A 21,336-nucleotide genomic window follows, 5' to 3' on the forward strand; every position below is an offset into this window, starting at 1 on the left:
CTGAGGCAATTGATTTGAATTAATATACATTTGGAATATTAAATTTTGTGTGTGTGTGTGTGTGTGTGTGTGTGTGTGTGTGTGTGTGTGAGTGTGCGCGCACGCGTGTGTGTGTGCGTATGTAAGAAACCCTGTAGATAAGATATGGTTAAATGAACATTTAAGAAAATTGTAATTAAAAAGATAGGCACATATGTACATTCCTTTACGAGAAGTGTATATGTTGCAGTCAGAACTCTTAACCAGTCAAAAGTACTATTGACTAGCGAAATTAGTCAAAAGTACTTTTGACTGGACAAGTTGGTCAAAAGTGGTTTTGACTGAAAATTATTGGTTATTAGTACTTTTGACTGCAAATTCGCGGTTAAAAATACTTTTGACTGACGCTCTCCGTCAAAAGTAGTTTTAACTGCAAAAAGCGTCAGTCAAAAGCACTATTAACTCGTTAGATGTGAATAAATTTAGTCAAATGATCCTGATAAACCATAATAAATTTATGCGCGCGATCTTCTTGCGACTGCACGTCAATCAGATCGACTTGGCAGCGGCTGTTCATTTCAGTGTGCAGGATCGGTTTCTAAACCTGACCCATCCTTTTCTTGCTTTACTTCCTTTGGCATACTTCGCACATTGATAAATATATATTAATCATTTATTTTGTAACATTAGCGTATTTTTTTGCCGTTTCATTCTTAAGTCTATCGCGACCAACATGCCCTATAAAAACATGAGCAGCATCAATAATGTCGTAGATTTCCTCAGCCGGCAAAAATATTTGACAGGTTCTGTGTTTGTAACTAATTTTTTTATACCACAAACTTCAATGTGTTAAAGCGTTGTAGTCTACTGTACTGTAATGGTGTTTCCTTTTCATTAAATTTCGCGTCTTCCACATCCATTGCAAACTTTTCAAATTTTTCTTTTGTCATCACATTGAAATGACTATCTTTCATATCTTCCATCGCTAAAATTCTTTGCAAAAAGCCTTCTTTCTTTTCGTAGTCACTCATTTTTGTTCTAATATCAGCACGTTCTCCACTAATAATGAGTAATATAAAAGTTTATATTACCGTTTGTCGTTATTTTTATCGACCACCTTAATTTTTTAAGAGTTTTGACTGATACAACCAGTCAAAACCACTTTTGACGGAATCATTTAGTCAAAAGTACTTTTAACCAGCTCCATTGGGCAAAAGTACTTTTAACTGTTATTTTAGTCAAAAGTATTATTGACTAAAGCAAACGGTCAAAAGTACTTCTGACTGATTTTGCCAGTCAATAGTGCTTTTGACTGGTTAAGAGTTTTGACTGCAACATATATAAATCTTTCATACTGTCTGTTATCCTAATACACGCCGAATAAAATAAAAATTTCTATAAAGTAACAAACTAAAGAAGCGTTCAACGTTAATAAGGTTCTTAAGCTCATTTTTTTACCATCAATCTTAAGAGTCGATAATTTACTCATACATCAGTCTTAAAATAAAATAAAGTTATATTTAATTGCTTGCCACTCATTATTTTCATTTATTTCTAAGTTAATTTGTTTTAATCTTAGAATAAAAATAAAAGCTTGCAATTCTTTTGAACATTTTTTTGGTCGTAGCAACTCGAAAACCTTTGTATTGCATAGTTTACGATTTTATAAAGGACATACAGACAAACATTCATTATATATATCGATTAATGTGAAGCGTAACTTCAAAGCTTTAAAAACCTATCCTGCAAGAATATAACAGTCATAAAGAAGGCTCACTTCTGGAAACACTTCTCAACCTTGCAGTTTTATGTTCCCAAGAATAACGTGTGCTTATCTAAAAACTCAATAAAAAGAAACATTTACAAAGTCATTGTGAGTAACTTCATGCAAGGAAAACTTTCAAGTTAATCTAACTTTTAGTCGTTGCATATCTGAAGCGGTAATAATCGTTGAGTACGTGGTCTGATATAGAAATAGTACTTATTTTGTCTAAATCTTAAGAAACTGGCCTCTTGAGCCCTTTGGGGCAGTTTGCAGTGACCCTGCTATCTGTTCCAGGGTTGTGGGTACGATTCCCGCTCGAGTCCGGGTGTGATATTTAATTAGATATAAGTACGTTAATATGTAGCTGTAACAGTCGGCTGTCACTTATAACAAAATAATTAAATTCCTTACTGTAGCGTGTGGGTATGTTATACGATATTTATTTATTATTTATTTATTTACCGGTAAATTGTGTCTCTATTAATTCTTATTTTAAAAGCTTTTATTTTATATTTGTTAGGGCAGAATCTTGCAACTCAATTTTAAAGCATATATCTTTAACCGATTGAGCTGAAATTTTGTACACACGTTTAGTTTGAATGACAATGTATAGCTAGCTATGTGATGTCATTCTAAATCCAACATGGCGGAATACACAATAAGTCAGACTGGTTATTTTTAACAAGCTCCTACAATATGGGTATCAAATGAAAGGGGTTGATGAGAGAAACTTTAAAAAAAGTATTTTTTGAATTACTTTAGCGACAAACTTTTATATCAGATAAATTGTATAATAATATTATATGTTGATAGAAAGACTTATTAGGGGAAATAATATATTTTTTTAGCGCATTTAAATAAAAGACTGTTTTTAAAAACTTTTTATTTTAATTTTTATTATTTGTAACATACTATTGTTAATGGCAATGTCTTCAATTTAAGTATGATGGTATGACGATCTTTTTATATGTATTATATGATTTATAAATTAAATGTTACATGTTAAGGGTACATATAAACGACTGCTCTGGTGTATGGTTGTGTGTAGTCGGCTAAAAAACCGACGGTTTGCGGGTTCGATCTTCGCTCGGGATGGATATTTGTATTTGTATAAATATTTCTTCCCGGTTTGAATGTCTGTCCTTGTGGGTCTCCGCATTATGCCTCGGAGAGCATATTAAACCGTCGCTCCCGTTTGTTATTATAAATACCTGACACAATCGTTACTTAGTAGGGAACATATCAGCCAACCCGCATTGGAGCAGCGTGCTGGATTAAGCTCCAATCCTTCTCCTACATGAAGAAAGAGGCCTATGCCCAACAGTGGGGTGTTACAGGCTGAATGCGTGCAGAAGTACATAATTATACAATAAAATATGAGGACGTTTATATTTGTCTATCTAATAAATAAAATTCAAGTGTCTGTTTGTAATATTAAAATAACCGCTTTTTACTAAGTGCATATGGATGTATACACTGCACATATACCACAATAACATTTTTTACAATTTTTGTCTGTCTGTCTGTCTATCGGTCTGTCTGTTTATTCCAGCTAATCTCTGAAATGACTAAACCGATTTTGACGGGGCTTTCACTGGCAGATAGCTGTTGTAATAAGAAGTAACTTAGGCTACTTTTATGTTGGAAATTTACATATTTTATAACTCTACGAACTGAACAATAACTTTTTTGTTAAATTCCACACGAATGGAGTCGTGGGCACTGCTAGTTCTAAATAAAGTGAATACGGCGGGAAAGACTATCGCGTGTCTAATCTATAGCCAGACTTTCAAAAAATCTAAGAGAATACACTTTATTAAGAATATAAGTATATATAATAATATAGCCAGTCTTCCAAAGAAACTAAGAGAATACTCTTTATTTAAAATATATATCTATAATCAATATTTACTAATTTCAAAAGTGTATATTATACACGATTCACATTTTTCCATATCAAAAAGAACGATAATTCTGAATTGCAATTACAATTTATAATTTTATAGAGAATTATCACGAATGTAATCGAAAAATTGATACGTGAGAAGAAACGAATTATATACTAGTTGTGCCCGCAACTGTGTCCGCTTGGAAATAAACAAAATAAATATGGAAATATATTGAAATTGTAAAAAACAGAAGAGGTAAAATATATATATATATTTATGTATTGTGTTATTCTGAAGTGCCATGCCATATCCAGTCGTTTTTAATGCATGTTTTGTCCGCAAAGTACGAACTTTCGGTCACTGTTGCTGACATCTACCCACCAATAAGTTTTTTATTTTTATGTAATATCACTTTTTAATGGAATGCGATTTGTTGATCTTGTTAAGTTTTAATTTATTATGTGACAGTTTTTTTTTAATTTTTTTAAAATTATTTATAATGTTTTTTTATCTGTAATTTATGAAACGTGAAGAGTTGTCTTGTTGTTGTGTTTTGCTGTTCTTTTTTACTGTATGAAACTTATATTGCAATGATGATATTATGATGTGATTTGATGTAAGTCTGAAACTTTATTTGATATTGATTGATTATTACTTATTTACTGTATTAGATGATGCAACCATAATTTGTGTAAGTATAAGCTTACAACGAGTTAATTGTTGAATTTATTTAATTTTTTTTTGTTCTTGATGTACCTAAAGCATTTATATGCATTCTTTTATTTGATTTATATTATGTTCTTTTTTAATAAAGTTTTAATTTTACTTTATTGTCTTACTAAATGAAACTGTGATTTTTGCATGCGGTGTTTGCCTATAAGTGGTTGTTGCATTTATGTGTGATGTATTATTTCACAATGCTAAACATTTATGAATCGGTTTAAACAATTGTTGGCTGACCTAATAAATAAATAAATAAATAAATAAATTAATTAATTAATTATAAATTTATGAAAAAGCATTTATATTAATATTGCAAACAGACACTCCAATTTTATTTATTTGTATAGAAGTATAGATTATAACCTTTGAATATAAAATATACAATTACATTTACACCTCTAAGGAATATATATCAGATATAATTTTTTTTATATTTCAAGTCAACTTTGAATTTTACATAGAGTACATAACTATGTATATAATAACACGTTGTTCAATAATATAATGTCGTGCTCTTTTATGTAATTACATTTTATACTTTTTTATATTCATCACGTATTACATTAATATCCACATATATATGAGCTAGGCACGGGAGTAATAACATATAATATTTTTCTTCTAGCTATGGTCTCCTTGGAGCTTCTGGATGTGGAAAGACAACACTACTTTCATGCATAGTTGGGAGACGTCGTTTGAACTCTGGTGAAATATGGGTCCTGGGTGGAAGACCTGGGAGCCCTGGAAGCGGAGTTCCAGGTCCTAGGATAGGATATATGCCACAGGTATTTTTTCTTGTAGTTATAAATATGTAAAAGTATTATTGAACTAGGGCACAACTATGCGAAATTTCGAAAGTGCTCGACCCTAATTCAATCTTACTAAAGATCACAGCCAAATAATGCTGTCCTCAAGTCGTGTTTATACCTGTGGTGAGAAAAGTAGCCAGAGTCGGGGGTCTGTAACGCGCTTACTATACTCCTAGTATTGCAGACGTCGATAGGCTAACGATAGGGTATTCGTTTTTCATGAAGCGGACCAACATTTTTCTTGCCATCCAAGTTATATTATATAGCATAAAAGTTAGTTAAAATAAATATACAATAATAATAATAAAAATAATAAATATCATATAACATACACACACGGTCGTGTTCCTATGGTACGCAACTTAATGCTTGTGTTACAGGTAACAGCCGACTGTTATAACTATTTTTTTTTTGATAAATATACATAAAAATAATACATATATAAATATTACACCCAGACTCAGGTGGGAATCGAACCCGCAGCCCGCGGAATAGAAAGCAGGGCCACTACATACTGCGCCAACGGGCTAGTCAAAATATAAATTTAGCTCCCTGCACTCAAATCCAACTCTTGTTTGACCGGTTTCATATTTCATAGATGGATAAAATTAGTTTGAAAAAAAAAGGATTCTCTATGACAAATCAATTAAATATCTTCTTTTTTCAAAATAAGGTTATCCTTCTATTTAGTTGAAATGAAAAAAATAAGTAATATTGCCCGTAATCTGCAAAAGGAATCTTCTCGAATCCTCCTAAATCCAACGTAAATGTATTATCCGGATGTCCGCATATCGGGGTATTTTATCACGTTACAAAGAAAAGTATAATTATATTAGACGAGTATTTTTGTAGAGATCTGATCTTCCTTCGGTCTTGTTTTCTTATGTAACATTAACAAATTGGTTTTGGACTTTGTTATTTGATTACATATGTTGTAACATTTAGTTATTTTTATATTTGACTGTGATTATAAATAGATTATACACGAGCCGTCGGATGCGATTTTAGTGTTTTTTTTTTTATACTTGTCAGTTTATTATGAAATCAATATCATAATATATATATGGTTCCACTTCCACCTTGGAATTTAAAAAGCCGACTGTTGGAGGGATAACCATCCAGTTGGATGTTAAATACACAGGCCAAAGAGCGGGGCAGCAGCGTCTTCGGTGAGACAAAGCCAACCCTTCGGTCACCAACCCCAGCGTGGTGACTATGGGCAAAACAAATGAGTTCACGCCATTTTTGGCGTGAACTTGTGCATGAACTCCAGCAGTGGACTGCGATAGGCTGAATTGATTACTGATGATATATATGTCTGTGTGTGTGTGTGTGTGTGTGTGCGTGCGTGCGTGAGTGCGTATGTGTGTCGCGACTACGGGACATAATTAGACATAATCGTCGCCATTAATATAAAACAAAACATCATGATGTTCATCAGTGTCTCTGGACTTAAATATGTTAATACAATTCTAATTGCAGATCCCCTACCTCTTTATTATTATTTTTATAATTATATACGAGGTCCTTAACCAATGTTGAAATATCGTGCACCAGCTGTCTGACTGTGCGCTTATGACAAAATTATATTTAGTCGAAATAATAAAAAGTGTACACGTGCACGTAAATGACACATGCCAGTTATTACACACGAATGGAGTTTACGCATTAAGAATGATTACCGAGGGGCATAGCGGGAAATATCCTGCTCAAAATGTAGAGCAGCTCGACAGGAATAGACAGGGATGTCTAGCGTGAACTTGGGGTGGCCCATGTCCAGCAGTGAACTGCAATAGACTTAACTGACTGACTGAACTATGGCTAATATTAAATTCTTTTGTAGGGTACAATAAAAACGTAATAAGAAAAAATAAATAAATATAAAAACGCCAAAAATATTTCTCTACAAAAACAAATATAAACCTCACATAATTTACCAGCGTTAATATGTCAATGTCGTTCATATTCGTAACAAAACACCACAAGCCGAGAGGCGCTCAAACGAAAATTTAATATTCACCCTGCAGACTACAGACACCGTCCTGAGATGAAGATACTCTTTTTAACAACAAAAAAAAATTAGGTGGTCTATCTAATCTGTAGTGGCTTTATAATTTTACATTGCACAAGGTTGCACATAACACTGGGTACATTACCTAAGTTTGTAATGTACACGATGTTAAGATATAAATTTTTATTTTATTGCTTGATTTTATTTTGCTACCTTAACATTATTTTATTATTGTCGAGTATTTTTTAATTTTTATTTTTGTATTGTAAATGACACGATTTTGACTTTCGTTAAGTGTGTATATCACCTTATGACGAAATAAATGTTTTCATTTCATTTCATGTTATTAGGAAGCTAGCTACTTTTTATTTATTAAGGTTACTCTTTTTATTTTTTCAATAACGCTTCAGCCTGTGATATCCCACTGCTTGTTCATAAGTCTCTTTCTCCGTGTAGGAGAAGGATCAGAGATTAATCCACGACGCTGCTCCAATGCGGGTTGGCGGATATATTTCATACTATGAGTAACGATCGCTTTCAGGTGTATATATATTATTACAACCGGGACCGACTGCTTAACGTGCTCTCCGAGGCACGGTAGGGAGACTCATAAGAACTGCACAAACACCCAGACCACGACAAACATCTTTGTGGCCAATAAAAATGTTTGTCATGTGCGAGTATCGAACCCGCAACCGCCTGCGCAACAGCCAAAAACCAATGCTGTGACCGTTACGCTAGCGCGACGTCTTTTTCTATCTAGTGAAAAAAAATGCTAATTGTCTACCATGTTGCTCAATCCTCTGCACTTCATGAAAAGAAAGAAGTGCTATCATAGATGATAGATCCGCCATGTATACGATTGATTAAGAGTATTTTATTTTGTTCTAAACCTGTTTATAAGCATTTTTCTATTGGCTATAGTATATTTAATGAGTAATATCTGTTACTTGAGATAGTTTTGGTTACTTATGTAATCAGTAAATTTAATAATATATACAATGTCTAGTCTGCGGGAACTCTTATACTACGTTCAGACGATTCTGTTTTTTTCATGCGAAAATTAATCAAAAACAATGAACAGATTATTCATATTAAAAACCTGTATAACAATTTTTTACAATTAAATACTTCGCAATAAATTACATAATTATTTACTTATATACTTTTTTATTTATGCTTGGGAAACAATCAGATATACTAAAAAAATTCATTGATAAAATTTCAATAGTAAAAAAACCAAAGTTAACTAACGACCATACTTTACAGAAAGTAAAGTAATAATTTTAATACTAATAATAAATTAAAAAATAAAAAATAAACTTACTACAAAGTTATATTATGCAGGTGTATATATCACTTTAAGTAAGTCCTAATATTGACGTCTGTTTGAAGGTAAAGATTAATCGGGTCAACTAACGTCTCTTTAATTTTTTTTTTTCATTTTACATTGGTTCAATTCATAAAATTAACCGTATTCTCTGCAATACAGAATATCTGAGAAATCAGAAATCAATACATCGTCAAGTAAGACAACGTAGTCAGCAGTCAGCTCAGCCTATTGCAGTCCACTGCTGGACATAGGCCTCCCCCAGTTCGCGCCAGACATCCCGGTTTTCCGCAATCCTCATCCAGCCTACACCGGCAATCTTACGTAGATCGTCGGTCCAACGGACCGGAGGACGTCCCAGACTGCGTTTGCCAAGACGCGGTCTCCACTCCAGACCCGTCTGCTCCAACGGCCATCGGTCCTGCGACACAGATGACCAGCCCACTGCCACTTCAACTTGCTAATTCTGTGGGCTATGTCGGTTACTTTCGTTCTCTCGCGGATAGTCTCATTTTTAATCCTATCTTTGAGAGAAACCCCAAGCATAGCTCGTTGCATTGCTTGTTGAGCGACTTTAAGCTTGTGGACCAGTCCCTTCGTCAGTGACCACGTCTCGGCTCCGTGTGTTAGCACAGGCAGAACGCATTGCTCGAAGACTTTTGTCTTCAAGCATAACACAACGTAGGCAAACGAAAAAATAGTCATTTAAAAATTAATTATTCGAAGTTATTCAAAAAGTACTAGTGAGATTTCGATTAAATTTAGATGAAACCACACGATAAACACCAGTTTTTGATTACAATAATTGTGTTTGCTCGCAAACGAAAAAAAAACCGACTTCAATTACATCGACAAGTAATACAACGTAGATCGACGAAAAAATAGTCAAACAACTACGCGTTATCAAAGATTACTCAAAAAGTAGTTATCAGATCTCAATAAAATTTATATGTGACCACATGATAAACATCAGCTTTCGATTGAATTAAAAATTATCAAAATCGGTACACCCAGTAAAAAGTTATTGCGGATTTTCTAGAGTTTCCCTCGATTTCTCTGGGATCCCATCATCAGATCCTGGTTTCCTTATCACGGTACCAAACTAGAGATAACCCCTTTCCAACAAAAAAAGAATTATCAAAATCGGTACATCCAATAGAAAGTTATGCGGTATAATACAACGTAGGTCGACGAAAAAAGCGTCAAGTAAAAACGCATTATTAGATATAACGCGAAAAGCAGTTGTTAGATCTCAAATAAATTTAAATGGGACCAATTGGCACATACCACCTTTCAATTAAAGCAAAATTTGTCGAAATCGGTCTACCCGGTCAAAAGTTCTGATGTAACATACATAAAAAAAAAAAAAATAAAAAAAAATACAGTCAAATTGAGAACCTCCTCCTTTTTTGGAAGTCGGTTAAAAATAATATCAAAATCGGTACGTCAAATAAAAAATTTACAAGTATAATAACACACGTAAAAAATCCAGTCGAATTGTGAATTGCCTCATTTTTTAGAAGTCGATTAAAAATATATCTACCAGGGTCTCAACAACGTCCGCTAAGGAACGTCATCGCAAAATCTTGTTTTGCTGGTTTTTACTTAGTCATTACTTTTAAATATTTTATTATGATGCCCATTGACGTCAATGTGCAAAAAATACCTGCGAAAACTTGTAAATAATTACAAGAAGGTGACTTCAAACGTTGATGTATATATTTTTTTAAATTAATGCGTTTCATTTTTAGTAAGTTACGTATTTTTTTAATAAAAATAACAAAAATATTATATAAACATATAAAAAAAAACTGTATTCAATGAGAACTATATTAACAATGTAATAATAGTCCATAGGAGTTATTTGCTATTGGAATTTTCGCCTCGATTAAAAAGATCTTTCATTACATTTTGTAATCTGTGACACAAAAATAAGGTTCATATTATAGGGATGCGTTGTGAATAGTCTAAAACCTCATCATAGTAAAAAAAATATCAAATTATATACAATAATAAACTGAGTGTACGTTTAAATAAATCCATAGAAATTAATAGACAATAAGATCCTTCCTATACCTACTACTTTATCACATTATGAAATATTCCGATAGTTATAGAGAATGGGTAAAATGCCATTCAATCTTTTTCTAACAATGTTATTGTTCTATAATCTTTGCTTCATATTATTATGATTGCGTGTACTTATGTTACAATTGATACAATGATACAATGTAGAGGCAGTACATAAAGACATGTAAAATAAAATTAAACCCAAGAAATTATTAATTTGGTCGATTCTAGTACTGAAAATAAAACCTTAACTAATAAGTAGTCCTCCAACTTCACTTTAGCACTAAGTCGAAATAGAGAGAGAATAAATGCGTTTGATTATCATATCATATCAGCGTCTCTTTATTTTTCAGAAAAAATATTATTCCCATGAGGTTCCCGGTATGGAACCATATAAAAACGTAATAATCCATATGCTTATGTTTGTAGTTTATTATACTAAAGAATGCTATTCAAATCCGACCACTCCGTAAAAGGTTTTTTAATTATCATACACCCATACTCGTTTGATTGACCACACATTCTGCTAGCTTATAAAAGGTTAATCCACATAATAAACAGAAATATAGTTTCTGCAAAGTAACAGTGAATCATTGTATTTTTATGTGTATGCAAACTGGATAAAACTGTAAATTTTCCACTCCCGTGTCAACCTTTTCATTTGTCTAGGAGATGACATATGCTATTCTATATACATATGTATGTATATGCGACTTACTCCATCATATAATTTCTCAGAAATTGGCATTGTCTCAGCTCCACATGACCAATCGTCATTGGACTAAAGCATTGCCGTTGAAATATAAGACATAAATAATATACCATCGACCCGAATCTGCTTCTACCCTTGTACTATCAAGAAACTTTTAAAAATATAATGTAAGAGTCAAAATAAAAAATAATATAAATAATTAAGGCTACAGTTTATAACAAAAAACATTACAAATATTTTCAAAATCAAACTAATTTATCGGTCTAAATTATTTTTTGAGCAAGTCTTTGTAATCTTATTATCTTACTAGCATCCCGCCCCGGATTCGCACGGGTATTTAACAAAAAATTCAATATAATTTTTTCCTCTACTTTTTTGAAAATATAATATAGCCTATGTCACCCGCGGATAGTGTAGCTTCTCAACAGTGAAAGAATTTTTCAAATCGGTTCTTTAGTTTCGGAGCCTATTCAATGCAAACAAACAAACAATCAAATCTTTCCTCTTTATAATATTAGTATAGATGTATGTTTGCGTGTAGCAAAATTCTTATGTTCTTCAAATTTTTTGCAGGAAGTAGCGCTTTTTGGTGAATTTTCCATTCGTGAAACAATGATATATTTCGGTTGGATCGCCGGCATGTCAACGAAAGAAGTTGAAGAACGAATAGATTTTCTGATATCGCTACTACAACTACCAAACCATACGAGGTAAGAAATCTGTAAATTTTTACTATTGCTGTGCGAACCTTTGCGCTTAATAGTGCAAACTTTTGCACTGACAAACGACTTAGATGTAGTAATACTAAAGTATTATACGGTAAGTCGATATATGTTTCCTATATTTATATGAAACTAGCTGACCCGGCGAACTTCGTATCGCCTAACACAAACTTTATCGTATGGTATTAAAGTTCAAATTGACTTTTAAGTATTATCACAAATCTTTTTTATGGGAGTATAAAAGTGTTGTTTTTAGACTTTTTCAGGAAATTTAATTTTTTTTTTGAATTTTTCTCTCCGTAAGAACCATCCTCGTACTTCAAGGAATATTTTAAAAAAAGAATTAGCGAAATCGGCCCAACCGTTCTCGAGTTTTGCGCTTAGCAACACATTCAGCGACTCATTTTTATATTATAGACTAGGTATCTATATGCAAGTTTTTAAGCATGTATCAAAAATGTTTCAATAAATTCGTATTACAGACTTTAATAATATTTACGAGTGCATATATAAATGAAATCTTTGTCAATTGTATTTGCTTGTTGTGAATAAACAATCTGCAGTGGGTATTGTATGTACGATAAATTTTAATTGTCTATTTGTTTTAGTAAAATAATTTTGTAGCTTATAGCTTTTATTTGAAAATTTCATTTAGTTTTATTAGGATTTTTACCATGTAGGTTATGGTACTTACTATTAAGAACAAAATGAGTATCATTATAAAAGAAAAGTTTAGGTGAGAAATCATCTTACTATGACTCAATTGTCTACGCTTCAGCCTGTAATATCCCACAACTGGGCATAGGCCTCTTTCCCCATATAGGAGAAGGATCAGAGCTTAATCCACCACGCTGCTCCAAGCGGGTTGGCGGATATATTCCCTACTATGAGTAACGATCAGGTGTACATGATAACAACCGGGACCGACGGCTTAACATGCTCTCCGAGGCACGGTGGGGAGACCCACAAGGACTGCACAAACACCCAGATCACGGCAAACACCTGTATGGTCAATACAAATGTTTGTCACGTGCGGAGATCGAACCCGCAACCGCCAGCGCAACAGGTACAATCCATGGCTGTGACCGTTGCGCCAACGCGGCGTCATTTGTCTACTTTTATGAACATGTCAAACATGCCTAAGTATCTAATGTATAATTAAACTTATACTAAACCAAAAGGGTTCTAGTATTGTAAACAATCACGAAATATAAATTAATTTAAAAAAAGTCGAGTTTTTTCAAAAAAATATTATAATATCATGCAAACTCATAGGTCATAGGTGTGACTCGCATAAACTATTACATAACCGTAATTAATTAGCGCATTGCAATGTATTATTCGATTTAATCGGACCGATTCTCACATAAATTAGCAATATCACCAGATTAAATAAAATGGTAATACTATTTCATTACAATAAATCAAGTCATTTTAATCATTAAAAACAAATTTTAAGTTACTTTAATCCTCTTTTTTATAACAATAATAGCTGTGCCCGCGACTTCGTCCGCGTGAAATTTAACAAAGTTTTTGTTCAGTTCGCAGTCTTATAAAATAAATAAATTTAAAAACTAAAAGTAGCCTAAGTTACTTCTTATTACATCAGTTATCTGCTAGTGAAAACCCCGTCAAAATCGGTCCAGCTGTTTCAGAGATTAGGCGGAACATACAGACAGACAGATAGACTGACAGACAGACAAAAATTGTAAAAAATGTTATTTTGATATATGTACCGTGTATACATCCATATGCATTTGGTAAAAAGCTGTTATTTCAATATTACAAACAGACACTCCAATTTTATTTATTTTTATAGATATAGATTATATGATAGCAATTTTATTACTGCAGTTGCCTCAATCTCGGTAATATTAATAGGCAATTGTAATTCTATTTTTTTTTAATAGACCATTAACTATATAGATTTGCTATAATATCATCATTTACTTTTAACCTTTTATATAATAGTCTATAACAACTATGTACAATCAACATAATTAGAACTTAAATACAATGCGCAGTAGACAGAATACAAAGGAGGTGCTAGTGACATTTCATCGTAACTATTGATTCTGGTGAAGGTAAACAGAAAATCTACACGATTTAAAAAAAAAAAGTTCTTAGATATGTGTTTTCGGTAATTTACAGTAAAACAGTATGTGTGTGAAGTAGGAATCTTCTTGTTTCTAGAAGATTTTTTAGCAGTAAAACGTATAAAGATTATGTATATAAGATATTGTATTCCATTCTTGCAATATCTATGTTTTTATCAGATTTTTTGACGTTATTTTTAATAGTTCCGCTCTAAACAGTCATGCTACCTCAATAAACAAGCTTAGTGCAAAAAGGTGTTTAACATGAACTAGCAGACCTTCAGAGTAATGCGATGAGGAAGAAATTAAACTTTACGTATAAAACAAAGTATCTTATAAATCAAAGCAAAATATGCATTGCATAGATAAACTTAAAACAACATTTTGAACTTAAAAAGCGAACTGTTCAGATTTCATAAAAAAACTGATGTTGGTCAACTTCAACCAATGGCATAATGCTCGTAAGATCTAACTGTGTAGGATTTCAGACACTTAAAATCTGCCCGAGGCTCAGTCCAAAATGAATTAATGGAAGTCCTTGGAAAGTCTTAAATGTATCTGTTCTTGTTTTTCAGACAAGTGAAAAATCTGTCAGGAGGTCAGCAACGTCGTGTGTCTCTCGCAGCTGCCCTTATCCACGATCCTGAACTACTGATCCTTGACGAGCCCACAGTTGGTGTTGATCCTGTTTTGAGACAGAGGTATGAAATTAATTTTTGAAAGAAAGATGCTTATAATAATATATATTCTTCGCCAGTTATTCCAATACTAGCGACCCGCCCCGGCTTCGCATGGGTGCAATGCTGATACTAAATATACTACAGAATGTCTTTATTTATAGTGTGAAGCTAGCTTATAGCATGGTTATTAACATAATAACAACAACATTCAAATATGCGTCGTTAGATTACACGTTGTTACAGAATGCGTTGAAGAGATAAAGGTTCACTGCTCGTTCCCCGTAGGTGATAGCGTGATATTATGTAGCCTATATATTGACCCGACTTCTTAATAATATTCGTGCCAAATTTAAAGTAAATCCATGCAGTATTTTTCGAGTTCATCCCGGACATACATACAGACAAACAGACAAACAGACAAAATTCTAAAAACTATATTTTTGGCTTCGGTATCGATTGTAGATCACACCTCAAATATTCTTTTAAAAAAAATATTTAATGTACAGTTTTGACTTTCCTACCATTTTATAATATGTATATGGATATTTAGTTATGGAAAAATTTCAATAGATTGTGCATTGAACGAAGCCAAAAAATAGAGATGGCGCTGAGTACAGATGTTTTCTGTAGAGTCCAAAAGATTGGATTTAGGAGAGGATATAAATATGTAGATAATAATTAACACTAGATTTATAGACATGTCTTTACATTCGAAATAAAAAAAAATCAGTGATAATAGTGAAACAATTCTTGGAAAAACAAAAGAAATAGGCATATACAAAAATTGTTTTGTAGAACCACATTAGGGTTTGTCAATGTAGTTGAAGCCATTGTTGTTATCAACCCATATAGTAATGTTACAAAACTTTTAAGCTTTTATGGTTGCTAATAACCTGATTTATAGATAAAAGGATATATGTAGCGTATCCCGTGTTAATATTAATCATAGCTATTATTATTTAAAAGTTAATTCTAACAGCCGTATAAGAATTTTGACTTTAATATTCCCGGAAATGACGTAGGTATATTGTATTGGTTAACTTAAACATAAAAATGTCACACTCACGGAATATTATTCGTGCGTTGTTACTATCTCACTATTTGTTATCCGCATAATTTTATTTAAAACTATAAATGCGCACTTAGGGCATTCAATATTACAATTTTTATTTTTTATATCAGTACCATTTTACTAAAATTAAGTTATCATTGAATATTACTGCATATTATTTGTACAAATTTGCGTCTCCCCACCATGCCTCGGAGAACATGTTAAACTGTCGGTCCCGGTTATTTTCATAAACATCTGATAGCTATCATTTTTCATCGTAGGGAACATATCTGCCAACCCGCAGTCGAAAAGCGTGGTAGATTAAGCTCCAATCATGGAGAAAGAAGCCTATATTCAGTAGAATCAATCAATCAATGAACCCTATCTCATGCTGCATATTTTGCGTAATGCTCATAATAAACAGACAGTTTAAATCTATCAAAAATATTTTTTGCTGGCAATCGAAAAAAAACTAATTTCGATTACACCTCCAAGTAATACAATGTAGGTATACGAAAAAATAGTTCAGTAAATAAGTGTTATCAAAGATTACTTCAACAGTAATCCAGTCAAAAGTTATGAGGCATAATACAACGTAAGTCGACAAAAAATCGTCAAGTAAATACGTATTATTAGATAAAACTCGAAATGTGCTTATTAGATCTCAATCATATTTAAATGGGACACGCACCAACTTCCAATAAAAAAAATCGTTCCATCCAGTCAAAAGTTCTGATAACGCCAATAACAAAAAATACAATCGAATTGAGAACCTCCCCCGTTTTCAGAAGTCGGTTAAAAATACTGCGTATGATTCGTTATTTTTTTGATTGGCCTAAAATGCTGACTGAGAGAGAATGCTGTTAGGCATTAAATCAGCCCTTTGTTTCAATTATATTTCTTTAATAAAAAAATGCCTTTATGAAAGACGATAATTCTTTAATTGTTAATAATTCACTTTAATCGAAATCACTGTTTCATAATACTAATAACGAAACTTAGTTAAGATTTATTTAATACTAGCGACATCTGTCTGTCCATATTTTTTTTACTCGATGAGTAATCACCAACATATTATATATCCTTCATCAAAACAAAACAAAACAAAAGATCAAACAAACAAACAAACATCAAAATGAAAGCTGCATCTTATGGTATAAAGTATTGTTCCGATAGGTTCAGCAGTTTTCGAGGTATAACCGAACGAAAAAACCGGCTCTCTATTTGTTAGTATAGATAGAAGTTAGAAGGTAAATGGATTAAATTAACCAAGTATTGTACTCTGTAGATACAAAAAATTATGGATGAGCATTTTGTATAATAAAATTTTAAGATGTTGTAGTGTTATTACGTACATTGAACTTATGAAGTTTCAATGACCTCACGACGTACATAAAAGGCGTATCATCGCAGGGTCTACAAACATTTTCAAAATGTATTAAATTATTTTGTTTTTATATTTATTACTAATTAAATTGATCAGAAAAAGATTTATATCTCCATAAAGTAGTCAATGACATTCTTATTGAGTTGACTGGAACTTTTTAGTCGGCGGTGAATTGGGGGATTTTCAATTTACCAATTACATCTAATCGATGGCGACAGGGTTGCTAGATAAAAATTAAAGAGAGATAATTAAAATTATTGAGATTTTGGTTTGATCGTTGAGAGAGATGAAAATACTAGTAAAATAGTTGGAATTACTCGCAAATGTTAACGTTTAAATGGATATGTATAATACGGTACTTTTTAAGTTATTGATTTCTTTAGGTAATAAATGTGTGATGATATATACAAAATATATTAAATTTAAAAATATTGGCGTATAATAAACTATTATTATTTTATATTTTAGATATTCGTGTCAAGTATCTCTGTAGTATTTGTAAGTAAAGTTGTTTAACAAGGTAGTTTGTATTTTTACGGAATGGTGTCTGAACATAATCAAAATGATTTTTAAACTCGGGCGGATTTCGGCAATTTGCCAACCCTACCAATCGTAGTCGAATATCCATGTCTTCGGTGCTACAAAGCCAGCCCTGCGGTCAGCAACCTGCATGCCCAGCGTGGTGACTATAGGCAAAACAATAAGTTCACGTCATTTTTGACTCGAACTTGTGGAAGCCTATGTCCAGTAGTAGACTGTAATAGGCTGATGTGATGACCCATGTCTTACTGCATATTGAGATAGAGTTCACATATAACCAATTGACTATAGCTTTATACCCTACACACAAGAAAATCTGCCTGAAGTTAAAATGGATGAAATCTGACGGCACACGAGAGCACCAAAAACTAAAATCTTTCACACTTCTTTTTCTTTTAATCCGATTCATGTCTTAACACATTATAAACTATGAAACTTATTTAAAGTGCTCGAAGGAATTCAAAGTGTACCTTTTATCTTTTTCCTCTACTAAAAACTTTTCAGAAAAGATCGATGTTTTAGCGATAGTGCCGGGGAACAATTTATTATGGAACCGAAATTTCGAAGTGTATTTATTCGACATTATTAAATTTATAACGGTTTCGTAAAAGATTTGATGGTTTTTAAAAGAGTAACTAATCAGCTACTTGTCAATTCTTCTTAGAAGAATTTATATTCCTAATCGTGTGTGGTGACTTAACATCAAATATACATAAGCTTACAGAATATTCCAAATTTTTTTAAATGAATCAAAGGTATTTGAAACCCTAATCTTAATATATATAAATCTCGTGTCACAATGTTTGTCCTCAATGGACTCCTAAACCACTTAACCGATTATAATAAAATTCGCACACCATGTGCAGTTTGATCCAACTTGAAAGATAGGCTATATTTCATTTTGATATATGTAATTATTATATTTAAGAAAAAATTAGGCGGAACGAAGTTCGCCAGGTCAGCTAGTTGTATATAGGAATGTTTTGAGTGATTGATTGATAGATAGCTATAATAATGTTACATCATCTACTCCATAGTCATAACGCAGTTTTTTATTCTCTATAAAATAATAAAGACTTTTGGACCTAAAAATTATTTTCGAAGTAATTTAAAATATTCTAAGATTTAATAAACATATACAAATTAGATGTACAGAAAAGTTAATAGCCAGTGTCTGAACTGCACAAATTTCGTTATATGTGAACTACCCTTCAATCTCAGATAAAGTTCACAGCTGCGTGTATTCGAATTGATGAAACGATTATTTAATCAAAGTTTTATAAAGGAGTAAATATTCTACTTGACAAAGCATAAATTATTCAATGAAATTCATTATTGAATGCGCGAGTAACGGATAATTTTGAGTTTTATAGATGAAATTGTACACATTTTTTTTTTACTTTTCTTTTCTTTGGTTTAATTTGAAAATTAATTATATGATAGAATAATGAATTTACTTGATAAAACCGATACTATGATATGTATACGAGGTCTGATTGAGTAAATAATAATTCTGTTTAACAACTTCTTTTGTACTATAACAACATGATGTTGTGTAGTAGGTATATATATTCATTTAAATAATTAATATCCTAGTAAATATGCATACAATGTAGGTAAAAACTAATTATGTTCTATCCGTTACATAAAAATGCAATTATTTTAGTTATTATATGGTATAATTGTATAAAGTGGTTCTAATATTACAAAATCTTGAACAAGTATATACTTAGTACAATTTTAATATCTTTTTATAAAATAATTTAATTTTTTAAAAATTCAGAATTAGCAAACCTCAAATCAGTTAATGCTGAGGTTACTGCTATCAATGAAATCTACATTACGAATCATTAGTAACTTATATTTATTAAATGAAGACTCCAATCGTCTATAGACCCAATCAAATTAAAGAATATTGTGTGACTCGTTGATTAAAAACTCTTTTAATTAAAACAAAGAAAATAGAAATAATTCAATCACCGGATACTTTAAATTTTCTTTTTGTTGTCGTTTTCCTATTACAAACCATTTCTTTAAATGAAACGTATCAAATTTTACTTTATCAAACCAGATAAACTGTTTTCTTCATAAGTTTTGATCTAAAATAAACATATCATAAATATGGGTAATACCGGTCCCCGGTAGAATTTTTTTCCTCAGTCAGAGGTTTAGAAACACAATACACGACCGCAACCGCCGAGACCACAACCAAATGGCCAATACAAATGTTTGTAATGAGCGGGCATCGATACCGCGAGCTCAAGTGCAAAAGCCAATGCTGTGACCGCAGCGCCAACGCGTTTGAAGTATAAGAAGACTAATATATTTTTGTTTTTTTTTTTTTTCAGTATTTGGGATCACTTGGTTGATATAACTAAAGGCGGAAGAACAACAGTCATTATAACTACACATTATATTGATGAAACTAAACAAGCTAATATTGTAAGTATAAAAATGTGTACATATTTTTAAATATTAACTAAATTAAAGCCCCAAATTCTTATATTTACGCCATTAATGTTAGGAAAAATATTTCAAAGACTATCTCTGAAGTTATATTAAAACATAATGAAATAAATAACAATGTTAATGTTTCTTTTGATCTATAAAAAGGTATTAAGGAAGGATTTGAACAATAAAGTTTGTGGTCCCTTTGTGGCTCCGTAATTCCGACTTTCCCAAAATTTTTTTGATACCGTACACGTTTTCTTCTGGTATTTTCCTGGTCATTAGGACAAATGTATCTGTCACATATTTTGGCAATAAGACGTTAGTTTTTGTTCGTGATAGTTAATGACTCGTAAACAACAAAAATGTGGATTTACGTTCATTAGCTTTATTGGGAGATAACTGCGATTATTTGGAACAATTATTTAATGTTTTTATAACAGATCACTTTTGAACTACTTAAAAAAAAAGTGGGATGAGATTTAAAATGATGATCAGAGCATCAGGTTATATTTTTTAATACTTTAAAAACAGGCGTGTTTCACCAGTTTTTGATAACGCTATTTGAAAAATGACGATACTAATAGTCTTTAACAATGGGAGGTAGAGTTTTTCCCGTTTGTAGTTTAATTACAGAGAACTGTCAAACTAACCATTGCTTTGAGGCTTGTTAACTAGGTGACCCAGAGAAAAATATACTATTACAATTTTTTTGGGTATGTTTCGATTTATTTTTTATTTTGTCGTGCACACCACGATGAACACGTGAACAATTCAGTTAATTGCAGTCGTTCGGAAGTCAGTTGAGTTTAAATTTAGATAAAAGTATAAACGAGTACATACATACGTTCCGGCCATTCACTTTAATTTATCTAAATAGATAATTATAAAAATAAATAATTGTATTTGTTCGCAAACAAAAAAACCGACTTCAATTACATCGATAAGTAATACAACGTAAGAAGACGAAAAAAATTAAAAAAATGCACTAGTCGTCTCTACGATTTTCGAGGGTTTCCCTCAATTTATCTGCGATTCCATCATCAAATCCTGGTTTCCTTATCATGGTACTACACTTGGGATATCTCCTTTCCAACAAAAAAAGAATTATCAAAATCGGTTCA

General features: G+C 31.9%; 1 protein-coding gene across 1 annotated transcript in view; it reads left to right on the plus strand.

Moving 5' to 3' along the window:
- The window catches only part of LOC123665222 (ABC transporter G family member 20), a 43,868-nt gene that overhangs the window by 418 nt on the left and 22,114 nt on the right, over window positions 1-21,336 (plus strand). Inside the window, exons 2-5 of the mRNA XM_045599557.1 lie at window positions 4,982-5,141; window positions 11,862-11,998; window positions 14,682-14,807; window positions 20,113-20,206. Of these exons, the coding sequence (XP_045455513.1) occupies window positions 4,982-5,141; window positions 11,862-11,998; window positions 14,682-14,807; window positions 20,113-20,206 (517 nt within the window). The remainder of the gene's footprint in view (window positions 1-4,981; window positions 5,142-11,861; window positions 11,999-14,681; window positions 14,808-20,112; window positions 20,207-21,336) is intronic.

Source organism: Melitaea cinxia, chromosome 23 (assembly GCF_905220565.1).
Source record: "Melitaea cinxia chromosome 23, ilMelCinx1.1, whole genome shotgun sequence".
NCBI classification, from domain to species: domain Eukaryota; kingdom Metazoa; phylum Arthropoda; class Insecta; order Lepidoptera; family Nymphalidae; genus Melitaea; species Melitaea cinxia.